Consider the following 11,891-nt stretch of genomic DNA (forward strand, 5'->3'; position numbering starts at 1 on the left):
CTGAGTTTTGCACAAAGCAGCATGTACCTGTGTTCTAGCCCTCGTGTCCAAGCAAATATGGAAGCAATACTGTTTGTACTGGTTTCTTGACCCTTCTGGTGTAGCCGGAAATGTCGAGTAACAGTCCCATGAGCCGCCTCAGCTTCTAATGTCTTACCATCAGAAGATAACTGCAATTTTATCGTGGTTATTAGGATTTTGCGCAAACCAAGGACCAAATGTATGATGAATACAAACAGTAATTTTGATACAAACCAACACCGAGGTCATGAGTCCCAAGGAACCAAATCCTGCAAAGAATGAAATTACATTTAGATGTATAATAAAAAGATGTTTATTTCTGTGGAACAGGAAGTGTCTCAGCCCATTGATACAAGAAGACTTCGTAAAAGACTAAAAGCTATTTATCATTTCAATTTCTCACCAACTACGCGCAATAAATATATGTAATAATCATTTCTATTTATTTTTTCATTTGTTAAAAGAATAATTGCTCACTTAGTCATTGAACTAATGCTTCTCAATACAGAATATTTCTAGAACATCATCTATGGTAATCTTTCAAAACCAAAAATAAGACCACCTGATAATATGGCAACCGGAAAAAGAGAAAAGAACAGTTAAGTAGAATACTTTTCTGCAGTTAAGACAAGATCACTGACAATTAGCAGACGTTTTGGCCATTGATACTACTGGTAAAAGTTAGGTGCACGGGAAACTTCAAATGCACTAGAATGAGCAGAAACAGTACCTTGAGCAAGTAAATCACTCTGGACATCTCCATCATAATTTTTGCATGCCCAAACATATCCACCTTCACTTTTTATAGCATAAGCCACCATGTCATCAATTAAACGATGCTCATACCTAAGCGACATATGAATATTTCATTAACTACTCGAAAAATGATGGGCACACAAATACAAAGCTTCCTCATGGACAAGAAAAACAAACCATATTGAATGTTCTTCAAACTTCTGCCTCCACCTCTCTTCATATACCTGTTGGAATATGTCCTTAAACCTGTCATAGCCCTAGAAATATGAGCATTGTGCACATTTCTTCTCAAATCTAAATATCAAAAGCTAATTTTAATTGAAGCGAGAAAACAAAAATAGAAAAACTGGTACCAGGTACATTTGGAAAAGAAGCTGTTCGAAAAAGGAAAAAAATTACCTGCCATCATATTTTTTCAGTATTGTATTTTTGGTGCTCAAGTAAAGAGGCCACTTTTTTGAAAATGCCAATGACATTGATGATTCAGCAAAAGCTCGAATGGACTGGCAAATTAGAAGAATTTATCAATATAGTTTATAAATTTATTACAGTGCAGATCCTGACGAAAAAGATGAACACATGACCAACCTCATCAACATTATACATGGCAAGTGCAATGCCTGGGCCTTTAAAATTATAAACATCAAGCTCCACAGGGCCAGTACCATCTTCTGGGTCTAGAAGAGAAACAGACAGAAAATGTAACGCCACTTTGTATTTGGAGGAACAAAACAACTAGGTTGTAGTGGCAGAAATATCCACCTAAATCAACTTACCAAAAACCATTTTCAACTTCCCAGGCCCTTTAATGACTGTATCAGTAGCACGATACTGATCACCAAAGGCATGCCTACCAATACATATAGGTTTCTTCCAACCTGTACATTTGAGAAATAAGATCTGAAGGGTGTTTCAAACAAATTCATGACATCCAACAAAACGGGAGGAAGAAAGTATTACCAGGAACTATTCTAGGAATATTCTGGCATAGGATAGGTTCACGGAAAACAGTACCTGCAAAGGCAACACTTTATGAAGTTTCAGAAAGAAACAGTGAGGCAGATAAACAGTACAGCTTGAATGTTACACTGTTTGTATCAAAGGTACTAGAAGCAAGAAAGTGACAAATAAAATAAAATTAGTTAAGTTAACCATTCCACACATGATACATCCAATAGATACGAATTTTACAATATTTTGGAAATCCATATAGCAGCTGATGACTTCAATATCCCGGATTCCATCAATTATCAAGTACTACAATAGCATTAAGATCAATCCTTGAGCAATGTATCTGCCAACGTATAATTGCATGCAATCTAGTTACTAGCATCAAATAGTCACACGTACAACAATAAAGCTGATGTCTACGCTTATCCAAGGAAAACTGTTTTCACATTCACCTCAAGACAATACTGTTTACAGAAACTATCATAGAATCCCATCCAACCAAGCACACCAACCGTTAGCTTCCTGGTTAAGAAATCATGTAGTATACGCTAAAAACAGATGCAATTAAAAACATGTGTTAATTTTTTTTTTTTAATTTTTTGATAAGAAACTATAAATACACATGTTTTAAGAAAACACATAAAACATATGCCCTGAAATAAAGGGATTATAATATACTGACCATTTAAAATGTTTCTAATTGTGCCATTGGGACTTCTCCACATTGACTTCAGCCCAAACTCCTTCATTCTGGTCTCATCTACAAAATTGTTACACCGAAGGACAAAAATTGATGTCCATACAAGCTAAAACAAAATATCTACAGCTAAACAGAAAAAACATCCACTTGCAATGTAATATAAAGAGCACAATAAAATTTCATACGCTATATAAAACTCGGCTTGCCTGAAATTTTTATTTCTGGTACCAAAATAATAAAATGCTTAAAAAGCTTGCAAAAGGATAATGGCTTACCAGGAGTTATTGTGGCACATTTGATGGCAACATTGTACCTGCAGCAACATAAAAGGTCAAGACAGGACAGATGAAAAGACAGCATCGAGCATTGTTTAGGATTTAGGCTATAAATGTGTGAGGAAAGTTAACTTAAAAATCTTATAAGTCCTTGGTTTTACATTAACCAGCCTTTTATTGTAAAGACAGATATCATGAGAAATCACAAAACAAGAACAAGAAAGCCCCATCATAACATCCTCATCTCCACATAGCCCCTCCTAGCAACCAACCTCACAATTACCAGTGCTCCATCTAACACGGAGCAGTGGCATTCCCCTTAACTAGCTCCTCATTTTTTGCCACTAACAAAATTATGCCCACATTTATAGCATACCAAACATAATCTTGTATTGACCAAATTTGGAATTCTCAGTCCCCAAAAGATTCGTTCTATTACCCGTCCATTCACTCCAACAATTGAAATTTAGTATCTACAAAAAGGAAAAAATAAATGAATAAAAGAAAAGAAAATGCACTCCACAATACCTATGTTTTAAATCAGTAATATGTATAATACACAGAGCTATAATTTGATGTCGACTAAATATGTATCCTTCAATCAAATTCTCACTTAAAATTTCCAAATGAATATGGTCTATTAATTGACTACAAGCTAATTGTCTTATCATTTTAAATGAATTCTTATTACATTACTTACTTTAGAGTTGCTTCAGCGCTTTCTACGGTAACCTTGTCATCAGTTGCATCACGATTCAATATCCCCAAGTCATAATACTTTATATCCAAATCTAAGTAAGGAAAAATGAGCTGCAACAATGTAAGCAATTAATTCCCATTAAACTTTATCAATTTGCTTTAAAAGGGTTATTCTGGAAAAAGAAAAATAAGAAAGCTATGGTAAATAAGTAAAACATACTTTGTCTTTTATCATCTGCCAAATAATCCTCGTCATCTCATCGCCTGATTGCAAAAGTAAGATAAAACTAGGATTAAAATTAATCTTCTAAAACATAATGAAACAGCTGTTCCTCCATTTAACCTAAAAATTGGCCTAAAAATGGGACATAAAAATATCAATTAACACAAAAAAAAAAATCATTCATAAAGTCACAAAATAACTTATGAATTCAAAAAAACACCGAGTACAACTTGCTTTTCAATTTCCGCATTTTTCTCATCCATCGAACTTAGCAGCAAGGGAACTTATCATCCTATCATTCACCTCAAGAAATGGACTCTCAAAATATTCAATAATTTTGCAATAAGAATTCTAAGAAATCGAATTTGCTCTCATTTTCATCCATTTTCTAATTAAGCAAACAGCACTGTATGAACTGCAGGCATCTAAAAAAGAAATTATCTAATGAACTAGACTGTATGAACTGCAAGCATTTAAAAAAAAAATCTAATGAACGAAGTAGCACACCAACTAATTAAAATATTTTAAAAAGTTAAAATTACTTAGGGTTTTAGAGAGGTTTTAGTTATACCGTCCATTTCAACGATAGGATTCTGAACCTTGACTCTATCAATCCCCGTGGCACTAGCAAAACACCGAAACGACATCGCAGGAGCCAGCTGGTTCCGAAACGACACACGATTGTTCACATATCCGCTGAATAAACCGGAATTGTTTGAAGAAGAGAGTGACCATCTGGGGTTTTTAACGGCGACGGTTGACGATGACATCATTTTGGTGGTGGCAGCAGCAGATGACATGACGCTTGATCGTAAACTGCCACAACTACTATTGATGAGCCTGAGCATTTGGGAATGATAATAGGCGTTTTAAATTAAGACGCCGTGAGACTGCTTTCTCTGCTCGTGTTTGCATTTTACTTGTTTGGAAAGAAAGAGACGGCCTTGATCTAGTATTATGCAGACACGGTACTGGAATATAATAGCGGCATATCTCATCTTGGTATCTTTGATCCAACGGCTGACAAGATATGACTTGGTAATCATAAGGCCAAAAGGTTTTAGTACCCATTTTTACAATTGGAAGGATACTTACAACAGCTTAATTTTGAATAAGTTGACATTAATAATAGACTTGATTTGACTTCAGATTATATTATCTATCGACAAACACTAAGTTATACATAATGTAACTTACAATTACATACGTGAATAATGCGTGGATTTCACATTATACACTGTTTATGTGTGTGTAATTATAAGTTTCATTACATATAACTTAGGGAATAATCTTTGTGAATTTGGGTTTAAGCGATCTGATTGGTTAATTTGTTTGTTACACAAATATTAATGAGGTAATCAGTCTCCTCATGTTATGGGGTAGAGTTGTTGTCTATTAGTTATAGCATATTTTCAAATGTAATGATGAGAAATAAAAATTAAAGACCCGAAAGGTCCACCTACATGCGGCGATTTTTGTCTCTTTTCATTTTGTGCAGGTTATCTAATTACACCCGTTTAGGAACGGTAAATATTCAATTACGAATGAATAATATTTATTTAAATATAAATTTATAATTATTTAAAATAAATATATTTATATTTATATTTAATATTTAATATTAAACATAAATATAAATTTTATCCTTGCAAATATCGATATCCATCCAACACCAACAATAACAACACATACCAAACAAGGGAAAAAAAAAAAGATAACAAGAGAAGAGTGAAGAGAGAAATTAATATATAAATAATAAGAAAGAAGAGCTTCATTCATCTAAGCTCGCTCCCAATTCACATTCACTCCCACCATCACCATCATTGACCGCCGTCAAATCTCAATCCCAGCAGCCGTTTCATAACTTCTCTTTAACTGACTTAAAATGGGCCATGAACCACACCAACACTAACCGTTTCCGCAAGCCCTCCGATTCTTCTCACGAATCTCCTCATTACGACGTCGTTGTTTCTGACAAACACAAACGGCCGCTGCTTCAAGTTCAGGGTGTGAAATCCGGACTTGGAGTTGAAAAGCTGGTCGATAGGAAATCCACTTCTGGCGACTCATCCACTTCGTCAGCCCGGTTCTCTCGCGTCACTCACCAGTCCGATTCATCGTCGGTTGCTGATCGGTTTATCTCAGATTCTGTTGATGTTGTTGATGAAGAAGATGAAATTGACGATGGAGAGAAGTAACGAAGAAATTGCAGAAGAGAGAGAAAGAAAAAAGAGAAGAAGAAGAAGATAAAAGAAGAAAAAAACAAAAGAGAGATAAAATAATATAAAAAACAAAAGAGGAAAATAATAATAATAATTTGCTGGAGAAGTTGCCATTTGTTGATTTTCGACCATACAAATTTTATATTTATGATAATAAAATTAATCAATAATAATAATAAATATTTTAATTATTGTTAATATTATTATTTTTTAACAAAAAAATTATTACAAATTATTATTTTTTATAATTTTTTAATTTATTACATATAATAATAATAATAATAATAATAATAACAACAACAACAATAATAATATTTTATTAATTTTATTATTATTATCTTTAATTTATTTTATCATTATAATCAATAAGGGTATTTTAGTAATTTAAATTGTATTGGGTTAAATGGATATCCATTGAGTAAAAATAATTATTCATGTCTATCCATATCCATCTAGATATAATTTTTAAATATCTATTTCAAAATCTAAAAAAATTTGGATAGATATTATCCGATCCAATTGGATGGATATTATGGATATCTATTATGTAGCGATTTAATTGACATCCCTACACCCGTCTACTACAAACCCTCGGTCTAGCATAGTTTTACAAATGGGGTTTATTTAAATAAAAATTTTATTTGTATAATTTTTATAAATAGCCTTTGTCAAAAATATTTAAGTTGTTTAGTTATCAATAAGAATTTTTATTAAAAATTATAAAATATTTTAATAGATAAATTTTTAAATTTATATTATAAAATGAATAAAATAAAATTATAAAATAAATTACAGTACTTTAGATAAATTAAAAAAAGCTCGTCAACTCTTCTTGCAAAAGTTCAAAAGCTGAGTTTTTACTATTAAAAACAAAATAACGTATGTAGTCTCAAAAAATTTATTCAAATACAATTAAAAAATGTTAAATTTTTTAAAAAATAATTATAAAATTAAATAAATACTTATGATCTAAGTTATACCATAAATCCACTAATTGCCTGTTTAATACGATTTATTTAATAACTATAAATATTTATTTAATCACAGAAGCTTTTTTCAATTTTTTTTGTTTGTTTGATTATTTTTTTACTAAAGGTTTTAAGGATTAAATAAGATATTTTGTCTATATTAGCAAAACTCAAATTTTAGCTTTTGAGAATAGATGTTAAAAAGTTTTTTTTAATATTAAAGTATTTAAAATATCATTTGCTTATTTAACAATATTGTTTCATTACTTTCATAACATAACTTAAAAGAATTTGTCTATTAAAATAATTTTATAATTTTTAATAAAAACTTTTCAGTATGAACTAAACAACTAATTTTTTTTAAAAAAACTCTACTTATAAAAGCTACACTGACAAAATCATTATTTAAATAATTTCTATTTGAAAAATTATAACAAATAAAGCTTAAGTACAAATTTTTTATGCTAGTGGTAGGCGTAGGTTAGATTGAGAAAAAATTAACCCAAACCAACCCAATAAACATGTCCAACCCAAACTATTCCAACTTTTAAATCATCGAATTTGATTGATCGGGATGATAAAAATTAAAAGTTAAAAAATTCTAAAATTTACTTAAAATCAAATTCGAATAGGGGAAAAAAAATTCATTGATTTTCTATCATAGCATTATATGTTATTCATTATGCTTAACATCTATCAAAAAATACCATGATGCAAGTGTTTGAATATTTGTTAACTAATTTTTAGTGAAAATTCAGTTTTGATTTCTAAATTTGAGTCTAGAGAATTAAATCAATGTTAGATTTAACATAGAGAAAATGAAAATATCTTTTTTTTTTTATAAAATAATAAAAAAGATTCAAGATTATGTTTAGTCATTTAAAATTTAAGAATGAAAAATTTTATTTGCACCAAGTCAAACCCCGACCTTTTCCTCTATCTTTCAAATCGTCTCTCCCCAGCCACAATTTTATTGAAATCGCTCACAACTCTCTCTAACAATACTCCTAGCCACCACTCCTGCCACCACCCACAGCCATCATGCAACAACTCCAACCGCGAGCAGCTTCTTTCCTCCAAATTCCTCGTTATTTTCTTCAAAATCAGCTTTCTTTAAGTCCTCCAATTCCTCTGTTTCTCCACTTCATCAACCTCATCCATTTGTTTCAAAATTTTCATTACTACTGCAAAATAAAATATTCAAAATATTATTAATTAATTATCCCAAAGGCATTAAATGTACAGTGGGTTGTAAACCTAGTCAGGCTAACAACAAGTCAAGTCAACGTAAATTGCACAATCATTTGTAGAAAATGGGTTTGGGCATTCCAATTAATAGTAAACTCAATCCTAAACTCAATTCTCTATCAAAATCTCTTGGAACCAACTCTAACTCAATATGGGTAAAATTTACAAACAAAATTCAAACTTTAAAAATAATATGCTGCCAAAGGAATCGAAAAGATAATACGTTACCTTACGGCAAAGTCCACGTTTTAAAATTTTCCTCTAATGCTCAAATTCATCTTTCATGGATCAACCAAATCTTTTACGAACAAAAATTTGTAAGCACTGCATTTTGAGGATATGATCTTTATTCAAGTTTCTACTTCTACTTTTTTGTATTTATTTAAACTCAATGATGTAGCCTCGAATGAACGTAAGAGTGAAGGGGATCTATAGTTGGAAAGAAAAAGGGAAACGAAAAAAAAAGAAAAAAAAGCAAAGTTTAAATTAAAAAAATTAGAATTAACCAAAATGGCGTCATTGTTGGAATCCTCGGGGCTTGACTCCGGTAAACATCAGCACTCTTTAATAATTGATCGTGAGACATTAATTTGTCTATAATTTTTATTATTCTGGGCTTGAGTTGGGTTGGGTTATATCGTCTCTGCCGGACCGCCACAAAGGAAGCACGTGCCTGGAGACAACGGGACATGAATAAACCGCGAAATTCCCAAATCCCAAATCTTGAAAATCAATGGCAGTCGCTCTTGAGAACCCTAAAATTCTAAGATTATCAGAAGGTGGTCATGATGACGCCAGCGAAGGCATTGATAGAATCAGCAACCTGCCAGAGTCCATCCTTCATCACATATTCTCACTTGTGGAAGATACCTTGGATGTCATCACGGCAAGCGCCGTTTCAAGAAAATGGAGGTACATTTGGCTTTCAATGCCTTCATTAGCCTTCAGCACATTCCACAAAATTTGGTCAGACAAAAGAAAAACTTTGTCTTTTCACAAAGTCAACGAGGAATTCAAAGATTTTGTCAACTGGGTATTAATGTCTCAAAACAGTTCAATTACTGTTCAAAGTTTTTGTCTCTGCGGGTACATACATGAAAGTGATGATTATACACTTTATAGATGGATGAGTGTTTTAGCCGATAGAAAATTGCAGGAGCTTGGTCTAATGGTATTCTCTGACGGACCTGTTGAGTTGCTCCATTTCCTTGTTTCTTGTGAATCATTGGTGTATTTCAAGTTTGTTTTTGGCCTTCATGAAGTTCTAAAGCTGCCTAGTTCTGCTGGTTTTGTCGGGCTCAATATGCTCTCTTTGATGAATGTTAAGTTTTTGGATTGTGTTTCGTTTCGAACGTTTATCTCAAATTGTCCAGTTCTCGAGCATTTGAACCTCTTAGCATGTGTTTTTAGCGACATGAAGATACTTGACATTGCTTCAGTTAGTTTGAAGAGTCTTGTGATAGATAACGGTTACCCTGATCCTGGCGGTGATGGTTTAAGGAACTGTGAGCTAAAGGTTACTTGCCCTGGTCTCGTTTCCTTTTATTACAATAGTCCTTTAGCAAAAGATTTCCTCCTTCAGGATCTAAACTCTTTGGAGGACATTTTCTTAAGCATTGATTCTCTTACTGAATATGGAGTGGTTAATGATTGCCATCACATTATGCATAAGGTCTTCAAAGGAATTAGCAATATTACTGTTTTGAAACTACCTGCTGCCTTAGAAATGGTATATGTTCATTTCTAAAGTTGATTACCTATATATTTTGAAGATAATTGAATGAAATATTATTTGCTGTGATGTACCAAATATTAGCTTGGTAATTTCTTTTTGCTTTGAGGACGAGGAATGTATCAAAATGGGAACCTTCTAGAAAATGCCTTTTTTTTTTTGGTTATCTGTTATAGGACAATTGAGTAATTGAGTTTTCAGAATTAAATTTTAGGAGGTATATGATCATATTATTGTCTATTTGGAATTTGCTTCATGTATAGGTATTATCGCTAGAGTTATATGATTCACCATTGTTCTGAACATGCTAGTTTTCTTTTCTTCCTTCTCCTCATCTCATTCTTTTTTTCTTTCTTTCATTTTTAATTTTCATGTTTAAGATTTATGCCCTTAAAGAAGTAAAAGCATTAGTTGCTGGTGAAATTTTCCAGTAATAGTCGCTTTCTTTTTACAGACTTGAATATGAACAATTACTATAGCTATATCATGAATAATCAAATTATTAAAACTTATAAATATTAAATATTTCACATCTTTATGTAATGGGTTCTCTCTTTCCTTGTAGTTATGCCTCGAATATCTTTATCTCACACTTGCTCACCCAGAGTGCTTCAAGACATCATTCTGTAATTTGAAGTCTTTAAAACTGATTCTGATACCAAATGATCAGAGCATGAACCTAATGGTTGGCTTGCTCAACTGCTTTCCCAATCTGGAAGCTCTCACAATATGTTTTGCATGGGTAAATTCAACACCTAAGATTATTGCTCTTATTAGACATAATTTGTTTTGTGCTGTGCATTAGATTTGGCATTGCTGCCGTACAATTCTTTCATATCAAAGTCGGTTATGTTTTATCGTCATTCATTCAATATCATCGACAGGGATATTTTATGACTAATCTTGCTGGGCACTTACTAAGCAAAAGTTAATATTCATGGATAGTATGGTTTATGAGTAGAAGGAATTTTTATACATGTTTGTTGTAAATGGTATCTACATTCTTGCATAAAATTTTGCATGCTAAGACATTTTGGGTAGAATAAATCGCCTTTATGATGACATATCGTAAATCAATAAATGATTATTGCACTCTTTCTGTTAATAGAGCATATTTCACCTCTTTTACGGAATGTTATGCTGTTGCTATCCTTCTGGAAGTATTAGGTATCAAAACATGAAGAAATTTTCCATAAAAATTCAGAAATGGTATCCCTAGATAGCATAGGGATTTTATGGAACAAGATCAAACATGCATGGATTAGTTGCCTTCTTGGACTTACCATAGAAAGTCATAGCTCAAAGCCACATGGGAAAGAACATACAATCAGTGGGAAATTAATTCGGATGCTTTCATTCAATATCATCAAAGTGGATGGTTACTTTTTGGTGATATTTGTAAGGTTATGCCAACAAAGTTTTATCACTAAATGTGTCACTTGTGTCTTTAAGCATAAAAGTGCAAACCTAGTCAATTATAAAGAGGTTATCTTTGCTGATTGCTTTTCACATCTTCAGTCCAAATGTTTATGATCTTCAAAAATTAACTCCTCTTTCTTCGTTGTCTTTGCTCTACAGTATGAAACCGTTGAATTTAGTGTAGAGGATATTCCTAATCCATCAGTGACATATCATCTCAAGATGGTTGAGCTATTAGAGGTGAGGGGTGGGAAAAATGAACTTGAGTTCATGAGGTTTCTGCTGAAGCATGGACGTGCATTGGACGGAATGAGTATTAGTTGGGCAGCAGACATTAAGGATCCCAAGGACATCACCTCAGAGATAATGAAATTTCCAAGAACATCCTCCACTGTTGTGCTGAAATTCCTTCAACTTAAGTCGGAGGTTGATGTTTCGAGGTTATGAACATGGATATATTCTCCATTTAAATATCCTTATGTAAGATTTTGAGAATGAATTTATGAAACCATCACTATGTCCAGCTTGTTTTGTTTGAAATCCTATCTAATGATGTATTCATTCTCAGTTGTAGAGTTTCTGTTATTTGCTTCTTCTTCTTCAACACAATGTCCAGCCTCTTTTCCTTCTTGTAATTGCCCTAAAAAGATCACTGAATATTTGATCATTTAGTCATT

General features: G+C 32.4%; 2 protein-coding genes across 3 annotated transcripts in view; one reads left to right on the plus strand and one right to left on the minus strand.

The window, feature by feature from the left end:
- LOC18050880 (isocitrate dehydrogenase [NADP], chloroplastic/mitochondrial) overlaps positions 1–4,554 on the minus strand; it is a 5,812-nt gene extending 1,258 nt beyond the window's left edge. The window contains exons 1-13 of the mRNA XM_006446487.2: positions 4,197–4,554; positions 3,623–3,666; positions 3,404–3,513; positions 2,704–2,741; positions 2,411–2,488; positions 1,738–1,791; positions 1,554–1,655; positions 1,366–1,454; positions 1,177–1,280; positions 955–1,023; positions 752–867; positions 256–290; positions 28–170 (exon numbers count right to left, since the gene is read on the minus strand). Coding sequence (XP_006446550.2) covers positions 28–170; positions 256–290; positions 752–867; positions 955–1,023; positions 1,177–1,280; positions 1,366–1,454; positions 1,554–1,655; positions 1,738–1,791; positions 2,411–2,488; positions 2,704–2,741; positions 3,404–3,513; positions 3,623–3,666; positions 4,197–4,473 — 1,259 coding nt within the window. The 5' untranslated portion in view covers positions 4,474–4,554. The remainder of the gene's footprint in view (positions 1–27; positions 171–255; positions 291–751; positions 868–954; positions 1,024–1,176; positions 1,281–1,365; positions 1,455–1,553; positions 1,656–1,737; positions 1,792–2,410; positions 2,489–2,703; positions 2,742–3,403; positions 3,514–3,622; positions 3,667–4,196) is intronic.
- Positions 4,555–8,414: 3,860 nt separating this feature from the next.
- On the plus strand, positions 8,415–11,849 carry LOC112101116 (putative FBD-associated F-box protein At1g05080). 2 transcript variants are annotated; one of them, XM_024191374.1, is made up of 3 exons: positions 8,415–9,792; positions 10,361–10,537; positions 11,374–11,849. In XM_024191374.1, exons 1-3 carry the CDS (start codon positions 8,797–8,799, stop codon positions 11,659–11,661), a joined length of 1,461 nt encoding a protein of 486 aa, XP_024047142.1. In that variant the 5' UTR covers positions 8,415–8,796; the 3' UTR covers positions 11,662–11,849. The 2 variants fall into 2 exon arrangements, with proteins under 2 accessions (XP_024047142.1, XP_024047143.1); XM_024191375.1 differs by having other exon boundaries at positions 8,415–9,579.
- The last annotated feature ends 42 nt before the right edge of the window (positions 11,850–11,891 follow it).

This window comes from Citrus clementina, unplaced genomic scaffold, assembly GCF_000493195.1.
Source record: "Citrus clementina cultivar Clemenules unplaced genomic scaffold, Citrus_clementina_v1.0 scaffold_2, whole genome shotgun sequence".
In the NCBI taxonomy this organism is placed as follows: Eukaryota; Viridiplantae; Streptophyta; class Magnoliopsida; order Sapindales; family Rutaceae; genus Citrus; species Citrus x clementina.

Excerpts from the sequence above, each read along its gene's own strand:
- LOC112101116 (XM_024191374.1), top strand. The coding sequence starts at position 8,797 with ATGGCAGTCGCTCTTGAGAACCCTAAAATTCTAAGATTATCAGAAGGT. Across the intron at positions 9,793-10,360 it reads TACCTGCTGCCTTAGAAATG|TTATGCCTCGAATATCTTTA; the intron begins GTATATGTTCAT and ends CTTTCCTTGTAG. Across the intron at positions 10,538-11,373 it reads TCACAATATGTTTTGCATGG|TATGAAACCGTTGAATTTAG; the intron begins GTAAATTCAACA and ends TTTGCTCTACAG.